This window comes from Haemaphysalis longicornis, unplaced genomic scaffold, assembly GCF_048455015.1.
Source record: "Haemaphysalis longicornis isolate Haplotype H1 unplaced genomic scaffold, Haemaphysalis longicornis Haplotype H1 scaffold_1, whole genome shotgun sequence".
In the NCBI taxonomy this organism is placed as follows: domain Eukaryota; kingdom Metazoa; phylum Arthropoda; class Arachnida; order Ixodida; family Ixodidae; genus Haemaphysalis; species Haemaphysalis longicornis.
The window spans coordinates 241,406,759-241,431,236 of record NW_027526203.1 but is presented as its reverse complement, the minus strand read 5'-3'; the positions used below and the strand labels follow the sequence as shown (position 1 = coordinate 241,431,236).

The following is a 24,478-nucleotide window of genomic DNA, read 5'->3' as shown; positions in this document are numbered from 1 at the left end:
CTGTTCGGTGCACCTCTTGGACGGCAAGCAGACGGAGCTTCGTTTCCAGGCAGCGGCGGCTGCTTTTCTGATGGAGGCGAAAAGCAAAAAGGCCCGTGTGTACGAGATTTCAGTGCACGTTAAAAATCCCCAAGTGTTCAAAATTAATCCGGAGCCCTGCACTACGTCGCGCCTCATTGCCTGTGTTGCGTCGGCGCGTTAATCTTACAATCAATTAAATCAAGCAGACGGAGCAAAATACATTTGCCACACGCAAAGCTGCGACATGGACGACGAAACGGAACCCCCTAATGTTATAAAAAACGTTATCCTTTACAATATAACATTAAAATCCCTTCTGGTTCCTTGCAGTCAATTTAAAATAACGTATATTGTTCGGTCGTTATATCCGATTGCAATTAAACAATCCCCTTTTTCATACAATCGAACACATTAAAATCACGGCGTTTGGTTTACATTTTTCAGGGGAACGCATTACACTGCCAAACAATATGAAAGGATAATTTTCTCCATCATACACTGCTGGTCGATAGCTCGGCAAGCAGGCAGCAGAATGTGGAAACGCAGCTCGAGATACACGAACGCTTCATTTGGAAAATAGCGCAACCTGTACATCGCGGTCAAAGTTAGTTTCCAATCCTTTTGCGTTGTCCCGAAATCTAAAGCACTACAATTACAGAACAGCCGAGGATGATGGCGTAAAGCATTCATGGTGCAAGCAGAGGGTCCACGAAGATAGGTTCCGAGCGACAGGGCGCATACGCTGCGGTAGAGTCGGGCCTATCATGATCACAACCATCGAATAGTAATTTGACTGGTTGTGTGGTCATGGTATTTTTCCGCCCAGTTAATTCACACTCGTCAGTAACCGTCATAAGTCTAGAATGCATCGCCCAGTTTCCGAATCTAGGTCAAACGCCACGCTTTTAGGTGCAAATTCATCAACCGTAAGGCCCACCATCACGTGTCGTAAAACTCAGCATGAAGGTTTCCTAACGTTAGGTTTAAACATAGGACATTACCGCTAACGTCCCACTTTCTGGTCGAACATCGTCATTGGAAAAAGTGCTCATTGTATTCAACGTGCTTCAATATGCTGCTACCAGTTGATGTTGTAAGACCTCCATGTTGAATGGGAACATCTTTGACAGAACTCTGTCTGGTTGGGTTAAACATGAGGAAGAGGCAAATACACAAACTAGTGACGTTTACTGAAAGCGGTCCCAACGTTTCGGAGCCTACTTGGCTGTTTCATTAGGGGTGACTGCGTAAGGCAAGAAGCAGGAGTTATATAAGGTCTGTTCTTCTTTTTTCTTTGTTATGGCACATACAATCCAACTGGAAAGACCTGAATAGATCCGTAGGAGCCCTTCCCACCATCTACGCCCAGGGCCTCCGACGCGCAATGGCAAGATGCGAGTCAAAAGAAAAAGAACTGACCTTCCTGCTTCTTGCCTTATCCAGTCACCCCTGATGAAGAAGTAAACGCCCTTGGTTGGTGTATTTGCCTCTCCTTCAAGACCTCCATGTGCAACGTCCGGCCGAATTTCCGACGCTTTACCGACAGTTGCTGCTCTTATTCTGGCAAAGTGTAACATCCCCGAAGGGTTCCACATACCCAAAGTGGCATATTGGCCAATGCTTGTCGTGTCTAGCTATTGTGTTCATCTTTGTAAATGAAACAGAAATATACACCGTTCGCCCCACACATCAATGGCACTCTGTCAGATCTCCACAGCTACACACCGAGTTCCATATGGGGAAACACCTCCACAAAACCTTCCCCTTCGGAAGTAGAATGTTTGGGCGTCTCCTCAACCGGAGTTCAGTGCCCTTTCAGGTAGCCCCTGCACTTACAACCGGCGCCCCGCGGTTGTTCACAAGAACAACGTGCATACGCGGAACGAAAAGGTCATCAATACATGCAAACGCTCTTAGCCCAACGTCACGCTGGGCGACGACCGCCTCCTTGTGTAAAAGCTTAAAAGTGGGCACTAAAAATTGCACGGCTGAGCCACGATCGCATAGCCTACATAGCCCGTAAAGTATTATCCACAGACGATACCCATAATGACTTCGTCATTCATTAGCGGCTGCTGCTGTAGGTCGTATCCCCTTGGGTGACCATTTGACTGAATGACATTTTATTCAAGGAATATAAGGATTTCAAATTCGATGTGACCCGAAGAGACCGGCGTATCGAAATCGATGATGATTACTATGATCGACGGCACGTGAACGACAGTCTACTCTCTAAATAATATTTGTACATAAATGTGCAATTTATTTTCAAGTATTACTTCCAACATGTAGCATAGGAGATCAGAGGGCTGCCAAAGCCCGCATAATTGCTCTCTCCCATAATTGTGCTCCACGCGGGCTTTGCATTGTGGTTTTTCCATAAAAATCAACTATTAATACTGATAAATTAAAACGTAATTTTTAATTCAAGAAGAAAACACCTCGATTTTGAAATATTAAGTTTATCTATAGAAAATCGAGAATTGAAAACGTGTCTTCTATTAAATACTGAGGAGGTATTTTTGATCAACACCTGCAATGGAGGCAGCAAATTGATAGCGCATGTAGGAAACTTGCTTTTGGTTGCTACACACAAATGAAGGCCCGTCAACACTTTGCACTTAACATTCTCCGCTGTCTATATTCTCATTATTACACTGCCATATAAGTTACTGTAACTAAACGTGGGAGGCAACATATGCGAGCTATTTAACTCCTCTTCAGCGACTACAAAAACAAGCGTTAAGAATAATGGCATACTCTCCCGTTGACCACCCACGAAGCACAATTTTTGACGAACTTCGAGTGCTCTCCTTTACATCTATTGGTGACTACAACATTGCCCTTTTGGTCACTAGCATAGTAACTTCTAACTATCCCCTGCCCTTAACCTTGTTTTCCTTGCTGCAGCTCGTACGGCAAGACAGGCTACAAATATAAATTTCAATGTTCCTGTTTGTAAAAATGTGTATGGTGAGCGGTTGATTGAGTTCTTTGCTACGAAAGTATGGAATCTGTTATCAGTTGAAACCAAACTTGCAAGAAATTTAAGATTGACGTGTAAAATGCTTTACTTCTATAATCAACATACTCAGTTTTCTGTAGTTACATCATTCTTACACTTCGCTTTTCACCAATTTGCCTTGTTTTGCAATCCAATAACGCATTTCTACAAGTGGAGAGGACCCTAGCCTTTGGCTACCGGTTCAAATACTTGTTGTATAAAGTCCCAGAACCATTTAATAAAGCTGCTTTATGTAAATGCAACATTCCACTGTTAACGAGCCACGCGCATTCACGGAAACATTGCACGAGCAACCACCAAGCACCGTCGCCCTGTTCACTGACCCATAGCCGCCACCCAGGTGACAGACTTAGACATGCAACGAATTAGCATTAACCTTCTCAACTCGAACAACATTACTGCGGAAGAGTCGCGTTTCCAAATTCATACTTCTAACCCCTGAGTGACCCAAACGCGCCATTCAGCCTGCCGGCCAGAACGCGCCCGTGCCTCGAATGCTTAATGCGCTCATTACCCTCCGCTCCGACCAGCTCGGCACCGGAGCAGCAACTCGCCCTGGTGAAACGAGCTCCGGAATCGGCGCGGGCTCGCGGCCTCCTGGACATGGGAGGCTGACAACTTCCCCTTCCTTTTCCCCTCAAGCTCAAATAAATGTTTTTACCTCCAAAGAAGAAACACGCCTGGTTTCACAGGAGAAGCAGGGAAAAAACATCCATCCAAAGCGACAATGGGTCCTCGGCTCTCGATCCCCTTCGAGCGTAACTTGCCTGGAAATACGCAGACTATAGTCAAAAGGATATGGATGCACTTTCCGCCGCTCGTGCACTACGTCGGCCATGCCGGCATGAAGACAGTGAAACTGAACAAAGCTAGAAAGCAAACAAAATAAATAATCCACCTTTAGTGAAGTGCCCTAACTTGACAGAAGGGTGAATTCGTCAGACCTTATGCCCAGGCAGCCAATCAGCATTTTCATATCCAAGCAAACACAGCATCAGAAAGCCACGGGAGCAGCGAATGAAAGGTGATTGATTCTCTTGGTTAGAGGGATCCTGAATCGGATCCACATTCCAGTAGAAGAAACTGTGCTGCCCTCTGCCGGATGGAGACCATGATCACCTTTATCGAGAGGCGTGATCGTTTGGCACTCTGCGCCGCAGACCCTCGTGAGGAGCGTGATGGTGATTGCAGTGCATGAAAACAAAGACCGCATTTCGTCGTCACGGATGTCCATATGGGCAGATTGCTTGTACTTAGCCCCGCGTGGTAACGGACGATGCAATCACTAGATACACGTACGGTGGGGGATTACAGGGGAGGGTCTCAAAGTGTCTGTCAAAAAGGAACCGCTGTTCCAATGATGCGTGGCCAATCGGTCTTTGGCGGCCGTACGAAATGACGCACGTCCACGTTTCGCATTTTCCTAGAAGCAGCTCCCATACTGTAATATAGTTCTTATTCGGATACACCTATATAGAGCGGCATAAATGGTATACACGCTCATTTTGGTAACGGTGGTGGCTGAGATGTAACTCAGGGTGATCAAAAAAAAGTGCGTGGGAAAAAATAGTGATGGACGTTTTTTTTATTCCGAAGAATTATTCAGCAGATTTTTTTTTTTTAGCGACGTATTAAACTTGGCAGTCCTAGGTTAGCTTTTTGGTCAGAATTCAGTTCGCTCAGGTGCAAACGTTTGCCAAGGTAAATATAACTGGTAGCGAAGCTTCCATAGAAGCCCATACGTTCAGAAAATGGCGGCTCTTAAGCTGCTCATGGGGCTTAGCGCCATCTGTGTGAGGAGGGAACTCTTCCGGCGGAACAAAAAATAAACAGGATGTGACGCAAGATCCGGTCAGACAGTGACGTCATTTTGGTGGCATTAGCGGGAAAATTTGAGTTCAAAATAGCCTTAGCAGGCCTGAGGCCTGCTCTTGTCATTGCCATCTGACGCAAGTTGGCGAGCCCTTCGCGTGTGTGCTTCAAGTCAACGCCAGCTTATACTCGTGACTAGAGAAACGTACTTTAGCATACTGTCGTATGATTCGCCTCGGTGTTTATAAAAACGTTTTGCATCTTCTCTGAACCTTTATTCTGCATTCATGCCTTCCACTGCTGTATAAAAGCAATCAGTTGTTTATTTTGATTGCAGTGGGTGGCAAACGCCCCCCCCCCCACTGCATAAAATGACACTTGACCACTCTCCCCAGCCCCCTTTTCATATAACAAACGTGCTCACTCCTTACCCCGATACCATTTTCTACCAACGCCACTTCTGGGTTTAATTGCGTCGCACATACGCAGGTTGCGTGCGTGCCTTAAGTATAGATCAAGGTTATATAATGCTTGCTCAGTTTGTGTACTTCTGTTCTAAGAGAAGAAATAACGCATAGTCACGCTATAATCAAGACATTTGAATTTTATTCCAGGATAAACATAAAACAAATTTACCACACTGCACAAAATCAGCACGTATACAATAAGTACAAAATGTTCGTTGGCACTGCGGCCCGGTTTTCTGCGTCAAGATACAGTGCCTAGTTCTTTTCTCTTGTTTTGAAGTAGTTCTGCTGTTGACGCTTTCATTGCTCATAATGCTATGTGTTACGGGTAAAGTCAATTTTTCGGCGCGTAAGGAAAATCATAATGCATTTTCCTTACGCGCCGAAAAATTGACTTCACCCGTAACACATAGCATTATGAGCAATGAAAGCGTCAACAGCAGAACTACTTCAAAACAAGAGAAAAGAACTAGGCACTGTATCTTGACGCAGAAAACCGGGCCGCAGGAATGCCGATTCACGAAAGTGCAGCGAGCACACCGCAGCTGTCCCGGCGTCTTATCAAGTAGACACGTGTTTCTACAGAAGTTCACTCAGCATTCACGCCTGCAATTTCCTGGTTGCATCATTAGGCAAGTGTCGCAACGGATAAGTAAAAAGAGGAAAAATGGATCAATGCAAACGAAAGCGACGGCAGTATGTAAAAGAACATAGCAGGAAAGATCTGGCAGCAGCGCAGCACGGAGCAGCACAACACAGTACTGCGATGGAAATAATGCTTGCGCATACAAGTGCGGGAAGCAACGAGCACTACAATTGTTGTAATGCAACAGAGAAGACACTGAGATAGACAATTAAAGCGACTCGTTTAAATTCGAGTGGTACTACGCTGAGAAGTCCTAGAGTAATTGACACCACTTGCTCCGAGCCAGCCTGAGGTGAAACCAAGAGATAACTGTGACATATAACAAAGCTTTAGACATTTCTTTCGAAGCACCACCACGTCTCCTTACACAACCCCCGTGCACGTATTAACAGTACTATAAGTTTCGCGTTACCTATCGAAATGAGACGAAAACGGTGCAGTAAAACGCCAGGCGTACGGGATAGGTACCGAGGAAAGCGCTCCGCTCCAACCGTTGGCAGCATCCTCCCGTAGTTCAGCGTGCCCGCCGGGCACGGTACTAAACGTTTTCACCGACGATACAACGCACCTCGCAACTCCACGCACAGCAAAAATTAAGTGCACACCAAATTAACAAGGAAAAAGGAATGAAAATGCGCACCACCAAAACACGCGAGGGGCCTTTCCGAACACTACAAGCACTGCATCACAGAGCAATGACATGTGCCATTCTTCAGAGGGCGCTACAAAAAAAGTTTTTTGAGAATGAACAGCATTTTCATAAATTATTTACACACTGTGCCTAAATAAATGTGATTCAGAAATAAATATCGTTCGTAAAATACAAATGTTGTTTTATTGTTGAACAAAACTTGGTTTTTTGTTACTAGTGTTTGTTCCCTCCTCACCTAGTCGCACTTCAATCGCCACTCCCATGAGCCCGCATGCTGATGTCGCTGGCAATAGGTTCTGAACCGCTTTTCGCCCGAAGCTTCGCTACCATTTATATTTACCTTGCGTTTGCCGCCAGATGGGATCTTTTGCATTGAGCGCGTGCGCATGCTACGGCACACCTCGCGCCAGTGTACCGCGCGCCGCGGTCGGTTCCACGGGCTGCACTGACCTGGGCGCCCCGGCCTGCCTCCTCGGCCGAAACCGGGTGAAGCAAGGCGGCGGTCCCGCCACCATGGCTGGGGCCAAGCGTCCCGCCCGCGCCACGTCTCGCACCGGGTCTCGATCCAGGTCCCGGTCCAGGCGTCCTACCCGCAAGACCGCAGCTGGAAAGAGCAAGGCTGAGACCGTCGATAAAGCCCCGACGAAGAGAGCGAGGCGTGGGGCCACGCCGAAGCGTTCCGCCCGAGCCAAGTCTCGCTCCGGCTCCCGTTCCAGGGCTAGGAGCCAAAAGGCAGCCACTCGGAAGACCGGAGCCCGCGCCACCGCTAAGAGCTCGGGAAGGAAGGCCAGGAGGTCGAGGTCCAAATCCCCTGGAGGAGCCACCCATGCTGCCACGCGCAAGGGACGCAAGTCCGCTGCCGGGCGTTCCCGCTCGGCGTCCCGGAAGAGGAGTCGCTCGCGCGTGAAGACCGCGGCCACGAAGAAGACGACCACCGCGGGTCGAAAAAAGGCCAAGTCGCGGTCCAGGTCGCGCTCCAAGGCGCCAAAGAAGCGAGCGGGGAAGTCCAAGGCTGCCGTCGCGAAAGCTGGAGGCCCACGTGGGAAACGCAAGGCAGCGGGCAGAAGCCGTTCTCGCGGTAGCTCCAAGGGTAGGAAGGCAAAGAAAGCTACTTCAAGCCGGCCGAAGAAACACGCTTCTGGCTCCCACGCTGCTGAGAAAACAGCGGCGAAGCCGAAGTCTGGAAAATCGCGAAAGAAGTCTCCGAACCAGGAAAGCGTTCAGGCGCCCCCACCCGACGCCAGCAGCAATTAGGACTCCGCATCCGATGAGTGCTGGAGTGGTGTGAGCCGGATATCCCCGAAATTCTGTGGAGGTAAGAAAACACTCCTTATGTCGTTTTCTAGTTGTTTTCGGTTATACTAGTCCACGTGTCTTCGCAAAGCCTCGTATCAGGGTGATCCAGGCTATTATCGTTTCTGTGCACGTGTGCATTCCTTCTATTACACCAATTTATGTGTTGCCGGTTAGCTCCGGAAAGAGAGAGAGAATAAACATTTGTTTGGAGCAGAGCAAGTGGCAATGTCGGGGCGCCCGCCCGGTGGGGGGCCTCCTAGTGGAGGTAGCGCTTTACTGGCAAGCTGCTCCCATGTTTCTTATTCTGAAAAGTTTGCGTCGATTTTGTATCGATTTGGCGTACGGCCGGGACGAATGCAAAGCGCTCAGCATTCGCGATATTATCCGTGTGCTATCGTAACTCGACCTATTCCGGACAGAAAAGGTTTTTTTCGCTTGTTCGCGTATTCAGTACGGCGTAACGCAGCCTTGTATTTTTAGAAAAAAATTGACAGCTAATAGCGACCGATATTTTGTATCTACGTAAATGGTATTTATTTATTTATTCTTTATTTTTGTATTTGCAATGCTGCCAGTATCGTGTTAGGCCATGTGTGTATACTTGCAAATTTCACCTCACTGCTTCCATCAGGGTTGGCTGCGTGATTCTTCACCACCGTTACGAATGACCACTTGTGCACATAGTGCCGCGGTGGTGCTTTCTGTTATGAATGTGCTACACGTGACAGCGTGTTGAAAGTTAGGCCGGGTTCAGACTGTTGTCCAAACTGTCGTAATATCTTTAAGTAATGACGTCATTAGACGTCTCAGTCAGCCGAAATGCTTGAAACGCCGTTTTTTACGTCCATAGCGCACGATATGGCTGTTACGTCGGTAGCCTGAACACAGCCGTACTGCGGCTCATGTGAAACTTCCGGGGATTCTTGATTGGTTGTAGGGTTTAACGCTCCGACGCAACTCAGGCGATGAGGCGCGCCGTAGTGGAGGGCTCCGGATTAATTTTGTCCACCTGGGGATCTTTAACGTGCGCCGAAATGTCGTACACACGAGCGTTTTTGCTTTTCGCCTCTATCAAAAAAGCGACCGCCGCGGCCGGGAATCGAACCCGCGACCCCGTGCTCAGCAGCGCGATGCCTTAGCCACTGAGCCACCGCGGCGGGTCCTTCCTTTCGGGTATTCTGAACCCGGATACCCCAAGGACTTTGTGAATCCCTGTATACTACTCAGCTTGTTTCACCTCCCTTTCTTACCGACCGGAGATTTAAGGAGGAAGCGCTGGAAATCATCATAACGCATAAATTCACCTTCAACTCGGCCACACAAGTCAGCCTTTGAAGGAAAGGGTCATGGCGCGCAACTTAGAAGAGAGTGGACCTCAAAAAATAATCTAAACTGGTGATTCATGTGAAGATGCAACACCTGCTCAATGATTCGCGCTTCAGTCCAGGGATACGGCTTAGTTTCGACTGACTGGGATCTTTAACAGGCTCCCGAATGACGACAGATCACCGTTCATTTTCCGCCTCCATCTGAAAACGGCCGTCTTCTGCAGTGCTTCTCCGAGCCCACCGCGGTGGGTAGAAAATAATCAAGCCGCGTATGTCAAATATATGAGTTTCACGCTTGCTTAACGTGTGTGCTTCCCAGCTCAGCCGCACGCTATTCGATACGAGTCTAACACTAGGATCAAAGGCGGTAGGCGCGGCGCAGGAAAGGAAGACTCGTGCAGAAGCAATGCGAATATGAACGAGAATCTTCGCTGGTGGACGGCATGTAGCAAAATATCAAGTGGGTATAATTGAACAAATGGACAGCATCCGGCACACGCTGATGGTTGTAAGGATGGTGACAGGTATCTCTGCACGTGAAGCGTAAGAGGCCTGTCTGTGAAACCAAGATTAAGTCGCAGGCCGTCTATCTAGAAAATGAAGTGAGCGTCAGAGGATAAGGGCGCCTATAGAACTGGAAGGGAACGCTCGGGGAACGTACGGAAAACGCGTGCCAGAGAGGGGGTTGTTGCTATTGTTCTGTCCTTTATTGATCGAAGTAAGGCTATGGAACCAACGAATGAGGAGAGGGGAGGAGGGTAAGGGAGGAGTAGCTCAGTTGTAGAAATGGTGTGTCCATGAAGGCCGTACAGGAGATCCCTGCAGACAGCGAAGGCCAGGCTAAGGTGGAGATCATATCTCATAAGAGGATTATTACGACCGGGATATACCCCAGTCTACACCAATATCCAGAGACCGCAACGTACGCTGAGCTATCAGATGTCTGTGAGAAATTGGGGTCTTAAAATTGGGGGGGGGGGGTCATCTTCAGAAGCATCTATCTGAACGTATAGCGTTGGTGGGGATAGGGCGCTTCAGAGAAGAAGCGGAGCTGCGCCAAATTAAATGGTAGAAGGTGGCGAATCGTCATCTGGCAGTGAGGGCAGTGAGGAAGTGGATTTCCCGTTGTGTGAATCGATTTTCTAATAATGTGGGGTGTGAAGGCTGCAGATCGTCCAAGCTTTGTTGGCGAACATCACCGCCGTGTGAGGCATCGGGGGAGCCCGAGCCAGATGACGGGGGGGAGGGGGGGAGAGAAAGACAAAATGTAGGAAAGACAGGACTTCCGTGCATGGCGTGCGTGGTTAAGTTAAAGGCGAGCGTAGTAAGAGGTGGGACGCTACATGCGGCGTCCGAAACCAAAGGGGCGCGCGTGAGAAGTGAAACACAAAGAAAAACTTGGTAACGTGCCTGTTCCTAGCCCTCGAAATTGGGGGGTGGGGGGCGAAGTGAAATACGCAAGGCCGCAAATTCGAGCCCACGCAATGTATACATGAACAACCAGCTACTCACGTGCGCACCAACTGTACGGGAGGCGGGTGGGGGGAAGGGGGGGGGGGTGCAGCAGCAAGCGCTTGGAACGAGCTGTACAAGACCGAAAAACAGGGATGGGCAAAGCTTGCCGAGGAGGATTGGATGTAACCTTGTTCACGAAGTGGAAGGTCAATACATATAATACGTTAAAGAACCCCAGGTGGTCAAAATTAATCCGGAGCCCTCCACTACGGCGCGCCTGATCGCCTGTGAAGCGTCGGCGTGTTAAGCCCCACAATCAATCAATCAATCAATCAATCAATCAATCAGTCGATCGATCAATGCACAATGTTATAAGTTTTCCTGTGCACAAAGCTAGTTCGATGAGTTCCTAGATTGTGAGTGACAAGGCTCAATCCCATAGCAAAAAAAATTATCCAACAAAATTAAAAAATCAAGAAAAAAACATAAAAATGCACCTATAGTCTCGATAATGTGCGCTTTAATTTTATTTGCTCAGGCGAAGATATGTTCGTACCAAAAAATACAGTCGTCATGATAGGCCTCGCAGGTGGCACAGTGTCGACGCCGTGCGAAAAATCAGATAAAAAAAAGTTGGTTTCCCAGCAAAACCCTAATAAGCTTTTGCTCTACAGCGCACTATTTTAGTATTTGTGTGTATTTCGGTGGTTTAACTTTCACAACGCTTCACCGTACGAAAAACAAAGATTTTAGGTCTGGTTTTAATATACTTGCTCCATCCCCGTGTAAATATGAATATATCACAACGTCCTTTGTGGTTAGTTCTTCTAGTCATCCGGAAGCTGTGCTATTCAACTGCTACATTGGTCCTCGACCACGTATGCGGTCGCTACACCTGCTGGGCTCGCTAAAATAGGTGCCTCGAGCCCGAAAGTACAGTGGTATGTTGACAGCCAAAATATTTTAAACGCGATTAGCGCGCTTGTGGCAAAACCACGTTGTGGCCAACCAGTTTTCTGTACGTTTCTTGAGCGCATGTTTTTTTTTTTTGTATATGTGTGTGTACAAAGTATACTTCCAGGACAAAGGAGCCAACTTCACAGCACACACAATCGTAGGAACCGTAATGTTCGTTAAACGCGCAAAACCAACCCTTTTTATCACAGTTATTCAGGGTAAAAAACATGCTCTTGCGAGGAATATATGGCCGACGCGCAGTAGTATACGAACCCCCTACGAACCTCCTTTGAGGTATGCAAACCCGCTCGTTTGTCGCAGCTGGAAAACAGTAACAGCACAGCAGTAACTTATGCTTGCAGCCAAGTGTCTACACTCACTTGAGGACCAGTCGGCAGCCGCAAACATACGACACTGATGATCACGTAAAGATTAAAGCTAACCTCCCACGGTATTAACGAGCATTGTTAAGATGTCGCAGCGAGTGCTTCGGCGTTGGCACCTCCAGTGAATTTGGCCAGCAAGGGTTTTCTGTCCCGCATCTGATAGCTTGGAAATACTGCGGAGGGCCTACACCTTGACATATCTCAAATCGTTCGTGGCGAGGCCTAAGTACAAAGCAGCGATGGCTGGTTAGCTTTGTAGATGTCATTGAATTTTGAGGGAGTGCAGCACTTCAAGAGGCTTCCTTTCTTGATGCAGCATCAACGGGATTGCGGCCCTGATGAGTATGAAGTTGAGTGCCCCTGCTGGACCTACAGTCCGTCTTCTTTCTGGTTCTGGCCCGTGCCGTGACGTACCAGGCTGTTTCTTGGGCCGTGGAGCAACGCCGATCTACAAGATTCACGTCGCGAGAATCCCGCCCATCTTCCGGTCCACACTAACGTTTGGAAAACAAAATTATAATAAACTTGGCCCACGTTCCCCTTTTTTTATCTTGCCAAAGGTGGACTAGCAGCGTTGTTGGTGTTTCTCTTGGGATTTCACGAAGTTGGAGCTGTTTGAATTGTCTTCTGGTAAGGTACTCTCGCTGCTGCCATTATGCAACGGCTTTTTTAGACGAATTGCCTAAGTATCAGAAAAATTGACTCCTAATTTTGGAGTTAGGCCTGGGTGAAACCTTATGACAGGCTCGATATGTCTGAGCAGGCAGTCACACTGCCAAGGCATAATTGGCTCCACCTTGCATATTAGGAACTGAAATGTCTTGCCGCAGGAACGTAAATTTTCTGCACGTTTAATGCCACAAACCGATATTTAAAGCGGTCCATGTCCGGGATGCTGAAAGCCGTGTTCCTCCAGGCCGTGAAGGAGTCCTAACAGGGCCTCTACAGGGCTAAGGGTGCGGCCAATCTGCAGATCGAGGCGAGGCGATACGAAGGGGTGAAGATTTGGTGGAGGAACTTCTGAGCACTCCAACTACGAAACGAAGATCTCGTCCGATAGGACATTGCTCTAGGCAAAAGCTCTGTCCTGTGGCTTTTCTGTGGCAAAACAGTCCGCTTTTAGAGGTAAACCCCGCTCCCCCGACACAACTATGCTCAATCTGTTGTGGTGGTGGTGAACGTTTATTGGAGCAACAGGCGAAGGGGAAGGGGTGTGGGAAGCCTCCTTAGTCCAGAAGGCCTCGTGACCGCGCTGACCGGAGAGCCCGGGATACATGCTACACATGGAGCAGTGGGAGACTGAGCTTAATCTGTAGAATGTAAATATTTTCCACGACGTTGAGAGCCTTCCACCGCCTAGCTATGGAGCTACTTCGTGCATTGGCATTACGGTGTGACCCGGAGAATACCGCTTGCCAAAGGCGCTCGGACGTTGCTGGGCATATGCATGCGATCATGATGAACAGATTTTTTTAAATGCGGAGCATTTCTTAAAGTGCTACGAAAGCGCCTTATGTCCTTGACTCATTCAAACTACGTCAAGAAGCTACTGATACAACGAAGGCAGGCGAAGCTGAACGTCAATGGAAACGACGAACTGAAAACTTTAGAGGGGGATGCTGAATTTCCCGTGGGAAAGCTGTGGCGGGAAGCGCCACGCGCCTTGCAGCTCAACCAGCCCCGTCCGCAGCGCCTCTGATGCTGATTGTGGCAGGATGCCCCTAGGGATTGGCCAACCAAAGAATCCATCACGAGATAGGTTCGCGTTCAACCACCATCGTCATCTTCCCGTAGGGGAACCGCCGAAGAAGAAGAAGAACGAGAAGACAAAGCTGCGAAGAGGAGGGCGTGTACATTGCTCTCAGCCGGTGCACCAATGTCAACAACCTTTACCTCACCAAAGCTGACGGAGACTACCGATTCTACCACAGAGACAACATCGACAAGAACATGATGGACGAGCTTCGGCGCCTCGAGAACCACCGCCTACTCACCGTAACACAACAGCACTTGCGTGCCTTTGCCACCGGTGTGGACCCGGACGCGGAATTCCCTCTGGCGCTAGTAAAAACCAGATCACTCAACATAACGGCAACACAATGGAACCACACGGAACCGCCACGATGCTTCGCATCCTCATCAGGGTTCCCCACGGGAAGATGGTGTAATTTTTTTTAAAAAACAGCGCCTGGATGCAAATTGAAGGCCGCTTCACTTTGCATTGAGGCGCTGTTTTGAAAAAAAATGATATTATTGTTCTATTCAACAGTTACTTGTTCCACCGACAAGACATTCTATTGCCATTTATTTTCTCCTCATTAGGCTTAATCTTTGATATACAATCCATGACGATGGGCCCTCTACTCTATTGCACCTAAAAGCCGATGTGCGCAATTAATCGCTGTATTTGCCTTCTAATCCAGCAGCTGCGATCCCGTAGACGAAGGGTTACCAAACGCGGCTCGAAGTCGGCCGTGAGTCAAGGCAGAGCAGAGAGGGAAGGAGGTAACGTTCGGTGAAATAGAGACGTGCGCTACACGTTCCCGCAAAAGGCGGGATGCTTGAAATGGGCCGCCTCTCCAGTGCGCATGCAGCATTCACCTCTTCATTTTCTTGTGGGTGCGATAGGGAAAACTCGAACAAAGGTTCGCGCGTCGGTCGCATTGCCCCTCACGAGCCTCTTAGGACGTCTTCCCGCAGAGATAAAAAATGAAGACTCCACAAATGAAAAGAAACATATCCCGTCGCGACAAAATTCTCATGCTGTCAGCCAATCATGGTCAGTGTACCTTTTGGCAATAATTTCAACAACACACGTTTCAACGAAAGTGAACGCCAGCATCCTTAACACCACATAACTACAGATGTTATGGGTTTTCATAGCTGTACTCACAAAGATAAAAAGTAACAAACGCGTGCTCCACATGGAAGTTGTAGGACAGTGCACGAAAAATGCATGAAATTACCAAAGAATTACTCGGGGAGCACTTACGTCTGCTTAGGCGCTTTGAAGGCGATAGCCTGGAGGTACCTATATTAACAACTTCTGTCCTCGTACATCGTATTCGCGTCTCTTTCCTCGCTTTCGTTCGTTTGTTTGAAACGTTTATTTCCGCGCAGTTCTTGGCTTACGACGTGCGGTGGAAAGGGTTTGGGGAGAGAGCAGGGTTAGAGCATAGACTTGGCTAGAAGACAGGGGGGAAGAAAGGTGGGCCCAGGGACGATGTGGTTCGATTCATCGGGATGAAAGGCGACGGACGTGTTTCTTTGTCTTTTGACACGAAATGCTTGGACCGGCTTCTTTTTAAATGTAGCTTGTTATGTCTCTCTCGTGGCGCTGTCGTAAAAATGCACTGCAGGAAGGCCAACTTCACACAATGGGTTTCCCCAAAGGGCACATCAATCACACACCACACAATCAATGGGATGCCTTTACATGCATAACTGTTTCCACTGTGGTAGACGGCTGCAGTTTAGCGTCACACGGTTGAGCGATGATAATGATGATGAAAGCCTTCTCTGACACACGCACAGTTGGCACGTTGATCGCGCCAATGGGAAGCGCAGATCAACAACAGCGCTGAGCTATCCGAATCAGCACATTCAGATCGACCAATAACCCATTGTATGTTGTTTCTTTGTGTTAAATAAACCACCATCGAATCGAACATTCGGTTAGCTCAGCGTTGTCTTAGATTTGGACTTTGGCTGATTGGATTGTGGACTTAGCATTTGTATCTTAGAAAGCTTCGCGTTTCAATCATCTTTCTTCCAGAAAAGGGCATTAAATTTTTCTGCGACACCGTGTTTCTGTCTGGTTTTTCGCTTTCATTTCTCCGTCTTACTGCACGGATTACATCAGCAAGGAAACTGGCACACGCCACAACCTCCCTAGAATCAGGGGTCTGTGCGGCTCATGTACACCCGTTCTTCTGGCATTCCATCACGTCCAGGCGTCACGCGGCACGCACTATTCTTCGGCTTTTATGTTTCCAATACACAGTTTTCTGAATTTTGTGAAGCGAGTATGTTATTCCCTCCAACCTCCAAATACCGGGCCAATCCCCGCATGTTCTACAAAGGAAGGTACAAAAACAACGACAACAACTTTGCATTATCGCAGCAACGAGAGTACCTTACCAGAAGACAATTCAAACAGCTCCAACTTCGTGAAATCCCCGAGAGAAACACCAACAACGCTGCTAGTCCACCTTTGGCAAGATAAAAAAAGGGGAACGTGGGCCAAGTTTATTATAATTTTGTTTTCCAAACGTTAGTGTGGACCGGAAGATGGGCGGGATTCTCGCGACGTGAATCTTGTAGATCGGCGTTGCTCCACGGCCCAAGAAACAGCCTGGTACGTCACGGCACGGGCCAGAACCAGAAAGAAGACGGACTGTAGGTCCAGCAGGGGCACTCAACTTCATACTCATCAGGGCCGCAATCCCGTTGATGCTGCATCAAGAAAGGAAGCCTCTTGAAGTGCTGCACTCCCTCAAAATTCAATGACATCTACAAAGCTAACCAGCCATCGCTGCTTTGTACTTAGGCCTCGCCACGAACGATTTGAGATATGTCAAGGTGTAGGCCCTCCGCAGTATTTCCAAGCTATCAGATGCGGGACAGAAAACCCTTGCTGGCCAAATTCACTGGAGGTGCCAACGCCGAAGCACTCGCTGCGACATCTTAACAATGCTCGTTAATACCGTGGGAGGTTAGCTTTAATCTTTACGTGATCATCAGTGTCGTATGTTTGCGGCTGCCGACTGGTCCTCAAGTGAGTGTAGACACTTGGCTGCAAGCATAAGTTACTGCTGTGCTGTTACTGTTTTCCAGCTGCGACAAACGAGCGGGTTTGCATACCTCAAAGGAGGTTCGTAGGGGGTTCGTATACTACTGCGCGTCGGCCATATATTCCTCGCAAGAGCATGTTTTTTACCCTGAATAACTGTGATAAAAAGGGTTGGTTTTGCGCGTTTAACGAACATTACGGTTCCTAAGATTGTGTGTGCTGTGAAGTTGGCTCCTTTGTCCTGGAAGTATACTTTGTACACACACATATACAAAAAAAAAAAAACATGCGCTCAAGAAACGTACAGAAAACTGGTTGGCCACAACGTGGTTTTGCCACAAGCGCGCTAATCGCGTTTAAAATATTTTGGCTGTCAACATACCAGTGTACTTTCGGGCTCGAGGCACCTATTTTAGCGAGCCCAGCAGGTGTAGCGACCGCATACGTGGTCGAGGACCAATGTAGCAGTTGAATAGCACAGCTTCCGGATGACTAGAAGAACTAACCACAAAGGACGTTGTGATATATTCATATTTACACGGGGATGGAGCAAGTATATTAAAACCAGACCTAAAATCTTTGTTTTTCGTACGGTGAAGCGTTGTGAAAGTTAAACCACCGAAATACACACAAATACTAAAATAGTGCGCTGTAGAGCAAAAGCTTATTAGGGTTTTGCTGGGAAACCAACTTTTTTTTATCTGATTTTTCGCACGGCGTCGACACTGTGCCACCTGCGAGGCCTATCATGACGACTGTATTTTTTGGTACGAACATATCTTCGCCTGAGCAAATAAAATTAAAGCGCACATTATCGAGACTATAGGTGCATTTTTATGTTTTTTTCTTGATTTTTTAATTTTGTTGGATAATTTTTTTTGCTATGGGATTGAGCCTTGTCACTCACAATCTAGGAACTCATCGAACTAGCTTTGTGCACAGGAAAACTTATAACATTGTGCATTGATCGATCGACTGATTGATTGATTGATTGATTGATTGATTGATTGTGGGGCTTAACACGCCGACGCTTCACAGGCGATCAGGCGCGCCGTAGTGGAGGGCTCCGGATTAATTTTGACCACCTGGGGTTCTTTAACGTATTATATGTATTGACCTTCCACTTCGTGAACAAGGTTACATCCAATCCTCCTCGGCAAGCTTTGCCCATCCCTGTTTTTCGGTCTTGTTCAGCTCGTTCCAAGCGCTTGCTGCTGCACCCCCCCCCTTCCCCCCACCCGCCTCCCGTACCGTTGGTGCGCACGTGAGTAGCTGGTTGTTCATGTATACATTGCGTGGGCTCGAATTTGCGGCCTTGCGTATTTCACTTCGCCCCCCACCCCCCAATTGCGAGGGCTAGGAACAGGCACGTTACCAAGTTTTTCTTTGTGTTTCACTTCTGACGCGCGCCCCTTTGGTTTACGACGCCGCACGTAGCGTCCCACCTCTTACTACGCTCGCCTTTAACTTAACCACGCACGCCATGCACGGAAGTCCTGTCTTTCCTCCGTTTTGTCTTTCTCTCCCCCCCCTCCCCCCCGTCATCTGGCTCGGGCTCCCCCGATGCCTCACACGGCGGAGATGTTCGCCAACAAAGCTTGGACGATCTGCAGCCTTCATGCCCCACATTATTAGAAAATGAATTCACACAACGGGATATCCACTTCCTCACTGCCCTCACTGCCGGATGGCTGTATTCGCCGCCCTCTACCACTTAATTTGGCGCAGTTCCGCTTTCTCTGAAGCGCCCTTCAGATGTTTCGGAGGTGACTCTCCATTTGAACACCCCAATTTCTCACAGACATCTGATAGCTCAGCGTACGTTGCGGTCTCTGGATATTGGTGTAGACTGGGGTATATCCCGGTCGTAATAATCCTCTTATGAGATATGATCTCCACCTTAGCCTGGCCTTCGCTGTCTGCAGGGATCTCCTGTACGGCCTTCATGGACACACCATTTCTACAACTGAGCTACTCCTCCCTTACCCTCCTCCCCTCTCCTCATTCGTTGGTTCCATAGCCTTACTTCGATCAATAAAGGACAGAACAATAGCAACAACCCCCTCTCTGGCACGCGTTTTCCGTACGTTCCCCGAGCGTTCCCTTCCAGTTCTATAGGCGCCCTTATCCTCTGACGCTCACTTCATTTTCTAGATAGACGGCCTGCGACTTAATCTTGGTTTCACAGACAGGCCTCTTACGCTTCACGTGCAGAGATACCTGTCACCATCCTTACAACCATCAGCGTGTGCCGGATGCTGTCCATTTGTTCAATTATACCCACTTGATATTTTGCTACATGCCGTCCACCAGCGAAGATTCTCGTTCATATTCGCATTGCTTCTGCACGAGTCTTCCTTTCCTGCGCCGCGCCTACCGCCTTTGATCCTAGTGTTAGACTCGTATCGAATAGCGTGCGGCTGAGCTGGGAAGCACACACGTTAAGCAAGCGTGAAACTCATATATTTGACATACGCGGCTTGATTATTTTCTACCCACCGCGGTGGGCTCGGAGAAGCACTGCAGAAGACGGCCGTTTTCAGATGGAGGCGGAAAATGAACGGTGATCTGTCGTCATTCGGGAGCCTGTTAAAGATCCCAGTCAGTCGAAACTAAGCCGTATCCCTGGACTGAAGCGCGAATCATTGAGCAGGTGTTGCATCTTCACATGAATCACCAGTTTAGATTATTTTTTGAGGTCCACTCTCTTCTAAGTTGCGCGCCATGACCCTTTCCTTCAAAGGCTGACTTGTGTGGCCGAGTTGAAGGTGAATTTATGCGTTATGATGATTTCCAGCGCTTCCTCCTTAAATCTCCGGTCGGTAAGAAAGGGAGGTGAAACAAGCTGAGTAGTATACAGGGATTCACAAAGTCCTTGGGGTATCCGGGTTCAGAATACCCGAAAGGAAGGACCCGCCGCGGTGGCTCAGTGGCTAAGGCATCGCGCTGCTGAGCACGGGGTCGCGGGTTCGATTCCCGGCCGCGGCGGTCGCTTTTTTGATAGAGGCGAAAAGCAAAAACGCTCGTGTGTACGACATTTCGGCGCACGTTAAAGATCCCCAGGTGGACAAAATTAATCCGGAGCCCTCCACTACGGCGCGCCTCATCGCCTGAGTTGCGTCGGAGCGTTAAACCCTACAACCAATCAAGAATCCCCGGAAGTTTCACATGAGCCGCAGTACGGCTGTGTTCAGGCTACCGACGTAACAGCCATATCGTGCGCTACGGACGTAAAAAACGGCGTTTCACGCATTTCGGTTGGCTGAGATATCCAATGACGTCATTACTTAAAGATATTACGACAGTTGCGACAACAGTCAACACGCTGTCACGTGTAGCACATTCATAACAGAAAGCACCACCGCGGCACTATGTGCACAAGTGGTCATTCGTAACGGTGGTGAAGAATCACGCAGCCAATCCTGATGGAAGCAGTGAGGTGAAATTTGCAAGTATACACACATGGCCTAACACGATACTGGCAGCATTGCAAATACAAAAATAAAGTATAAATAAATAAATACCATTTACGTAGATAAAAAATATCGGTCGCTATTAGCTGTCAATTTTTTTCTAAAAATACAAGGCTGCGTTACGCCGTACTGAATACGCGAACAAGCGAAAAAAACCTTTTCTGTCCGGAATAGGTCGAGTTACGATAGCACACGGATAATATCGCGAATGCTGAGCGCTTTGCATTCGTCCCGGCCGTACGCCAAATCGATACAAAATCGACGCAAACTTTTCAGAATAAGAAACATGGGGGCAGCTTGCCAGTAAAGCGCTACCTCCACTAGGAGGCCCCCCACCGGGCGGGCGCCCCGACATTGCCACTTGCTCTGCTCCAAACAAATGTTTATTCTCTCTCTCTTTCCGGAGCTAACCGGCAACACAAATTGGTGTAATAAAAGGAATGCACACGTGCACAGAAACGATAATAGCCTGGATCACCCTGATACGAGGCTTTGCGAAGACACATGGACTAGTATAACCGAAAACAACTAGAAAACGACATAAGGAGTGTTTTCTTACCTCCACTGAATTTCGGGGATGTCCGGCTCACACCTCTCCAGCGCTCATCGGATGCGGAGTCCTAATTGCTGCTGGCGTCGGGTGGGGGCGCCTGAACGCTTTCCTGGTTCGGAGACTTCTTTCGCGATTTTCCAGACTTCGGCTTCGCCGCTGTTTTCTCAGCAGCGTGGGAGCCAGCAGCGTGTTTCTTCGGCCGGCTTGAAGTAGCTTTCTTTGCCTTCCTGCCCTTGGAGCTACCGCGAGAACGGCTTCTGCCCGCTGCCTTGCGTTTCCCACGTGGGCCTCCAGCTTTCGCGTCGGCAGCCTTGGACTTCCCCGCTCGCTTCTTTGGCGCCTTGGAGCGCGACCTGGACCGCGACTTGGCCTTTTTTCGACCAAGTCGCGGTCTTCACGCGCGAGCGACTCCTCTTCCGGGACGCCGAGCGGGAACGCCCGGCAGCGGACTTGCGTCCCTTGCGCGTGGCAGCATGGGTGGCTCCTCCAGGGGATTTGGACCTCGACCTCCTGGCCTTCCTTCCCGAGCTCTTAGCGGTTGCGCGGGCTCCGGTCTTCCGAGTGGCGGCCTTTTGGCTCCTAGCCCTGGAACGGGAGCCGGAGCGAGACTTGGCTCGGGCGGAACGCTTCGGCGTGGCCCCACGCCTGGCTCTCTTCGTCGGGGTTTTATCGACGGTCTCAGCCTTGCTCTTTCCAGCTGCGGTCTTGCGGGTAGGACGCCTGGACCGGGACCTGGATCGAGACCCGGAGCGAGACGTGGCGCGGGCGGGACGCTTGGCCCCAGCCATGGTGGCGGGACCGCCGCCTTGCTTCACCCGGTTTCGGCCGAGGAGGCAGGCCGGGGCGCCCAGGTCAGTGCAGCCCGTGCAACGGACCGCGGCGCGCGGTGCACTGGCGCGAGGTGTGCCGTCGTGTGCGCACGCGCTCCATGCAAAAGATCCCACCTGGCGGCGAAGGTCTGCACCTGAGCGAACTGAATTCTGACCAAAAAGCTAACCTAGGACTGCCAAGTTTAGTATGTCGCAAAAAAATCTGCGGAATAATTCCACGGAATAAAAAAACGTCCATCATTATTTTTTTCCTACGCACTTTATTTTATCTGCCTGAGTTACAGTTAGCCACCACTGTTACCAAAATGAGCGTGTATACCATTTCTGCCGGTCTAGATGTATTCGAATAAAGACTATATTACAGTATGGGTGCGGCTTCTGGGAAAATGCTAAGCGTGGACATGCGTCATTTCGTACGGCCGCCAAAGACCGATTGGCCACGCATCATTGGAACAGCGGTTCCTTTTTGAGAGACCCTTTGAGGCCCTCCCCTGTAATCCCCCACCGTACGTGTATCTACTGATTGCATCGTCCATTACCACACGGGGCTCATTACAAGCAATCTGCCCATATGGACATCCGTGACGACGAAATGCGGTCTTTGTTTTCATGCTCTGCTATCACCATCACGCTCCTCACGAGCGTCTGCGGCAGATGAGAGCAGAGCAGCGCAGGTTGCCAAACGATCACTCCTCTCCACAAAGGTGATCACGGTCCCCTTCCGGCAGAGGGCAGCACAATTTCATCTACTGGAATGTGGATCCGATTCAGGATCCCTCTAACCAACAGAATCAATCACCTTTCATTCGCTGCTCCCGTGGCTGCGTGATGGTGTGTGTGCTTGGATATGAAAAGGCTGCTTGGCTGCCTGGGCATAAGCTCTGACGAATTCACCCTTCTGTCAAGTTCGGGCACTTCACTTAATGGTTATTTATTTATTGTGTTTGCTTTTTAGCTTGAATGTCTTCATGCCGGCATGGCCGACGTAGTGCACGAGTGGCGCAAAGTGCATCCATATCCTTTTCACTAGTCTGCGTATTTCCTGGCAAGTTACGCTCGAAGGGGATCGAGAGCCGAGGACCCATTGTCGCTTTGGATGGATGTTTTTTCCCTGCTTCTCCTGTGAAACCAGGCGTGTTTCTTCTTTGGAGGTAAAAACATTTATTTGAGCTTGAGGGGAAAAGGAAGGGGAAGTTGTCAGCCTCCCATGTCCAGGAGGCCGCGAGCTCGCGCCGATTCCGGAGCTCGTTTCACCAGGGCGAGTTGCTGCTCCGGTGCCGAGCTGGTCGGAGCGGAGGATAATGAGCTCATTGAACATTCGAGGCACGGGCGCGTTCTGGCCGGCAGGCTGAATGGCGCGTTAGGGTCACTCAGGGGTTAGAAGTATGAATGGGGAAACGCGACTCTTCCGCAGTAATGTTGTACGAGTTGAGAAGGTTAATGCTAATTCGTTGCATGTCTAAGTCTGTCACCTGGGTGGCGGCTATGGGTCAGTGAACAGGGCGACGGTGCTTGGTGGTTGCTCGTGCGATGTTTCCGTGTATGCGCGCGGCTCGTTAATAGTGAAATGTTCTATTTAAATAAGGCAGCTTTATTAAATGGTTCTGGGACTTTATACAACAAGTATTTGAGCCGGCAGCCAAAGGCTAGCGTCCGGTCCACTTACAGAAATAAGTTATTGGATAGCAAAACAAGGCAAATTGGTGAAAAGCGAAGTGTAAGAATGATGTAACTACAGAAAACTAAGCATGTTGATTATACAAGTAAAAGATTTTACAAGTCAATCTAAAATTTCTTGCTAGTTGCAATTGATAACAGATTTCATACTTTCGTAGCAAAGAACTCAATCAACCGCTCACCATACACATTTTTAAAAACAGGAAAATTGAAATTTATATTTGTAGCCTGTCTTGCCGTACGAGCTGCAGCAAGGAAAACACGGTTAAGGGCAGGGGAGAGTTACAAGTTACTATGGTAGTGACCAAAAGGGCAAGTTTGTAGTCACCGATAGATGTAAATGAAAGCACTCGAAGTTCGTCAAATATGTGCTACTAGGGTGGTCAAGGGGAGAGTATGCCATTATTCTTAACGCTTGTTTTTGTAGTCGCTGAAGAGGAGTTAAATAGCTCGCATATGTGACCTCCCACGTTCCGTTACAGTAGCTTATATGACAGTGTAATAATGAGAAATATAGGCAGCGGAGAATGTTAAGTGCAAAGTGTTGGCGGGCCTTCATTTGTGTGTAGCAACCAAAAGCAAGTTTCCTACATGCGCTATAAATTTGCTGCCTCCATTGCAGGTGTTGATCAAAAATAACTCCTAAGTATTTAATAGAAGACACGTTTTCAATTCTAAATTTTCTATAGATAAACTTAATATTTCAAAATCGAGGTGTTTTGATGTTGAATTAAAAATTACGTTTTAATTTATCACTATTAATAGTTCATTTGTTATAGAAAAACCACAATGCAAAGCCGGCGTGGAGCGCAATTATGGGCGTGCATATTATGGAAGGTATTGAGACTGCGGTTGGATTGTTTAGAGCTGAGAGTTTGTTAGTTGTTTTCTGTAGTTTTCATTGGTTTAAACTGATGTTCGAGAAAAGACTGAGTATTCACATGAGAGTGTGTAGTTATGTGACTGTTGTGCACGCATATTCTATTTGTTGTTGTTGTGACCAGTTAGCGACGTAATCTTGGTGAATTGCTCGGCCCTCCTTACCCAGTGTTGTGCCGTCTCGTGAGGATTCGGGGAATGTTGTGGTCAAACGAGGGTGTCTGGTGTT

The 24,478-nt window shown here is 48.6% G+C and overlaps 1 protein-coding gene across 1 annotated transcript; it reads left to right on the top strand.

Annotated features, from left to right (window-relative positions):
- The first annotated feature begins 6,980 nt into the window (after positions 1-6,980).
- On the top strand, positions 6,981-12,569 carry LOC144158328 (uncharacterized). Its single transcript, XM_077689152.1, has 2 exons — positions 6,981-7,938; positions 12,362-12,569. The coding sequence occupies exon 1, from the start codon at positions 6,981-6,983 to the stop codon at positions 7,875-7,877; it is 897 nt and encodes a 298-aa protein (XP_077545278.1). The 3' UTR covers positions 7,878-7,938; positions 12,362-12,569.
- The last annotated feature ends 11,909 nt before the right edge of the window (positions 12,570-24,478 follow it).

Bases quoted from the DNA above. Each gene is read 5' to 3' on its own strand.
- LOC144158328 (XM_077689152.1), top strand. From the start codon at position 6,981: ATGGGATCTTTTGCATTGAGCGCGTGCGCATGCTACGGCACACCTCGC.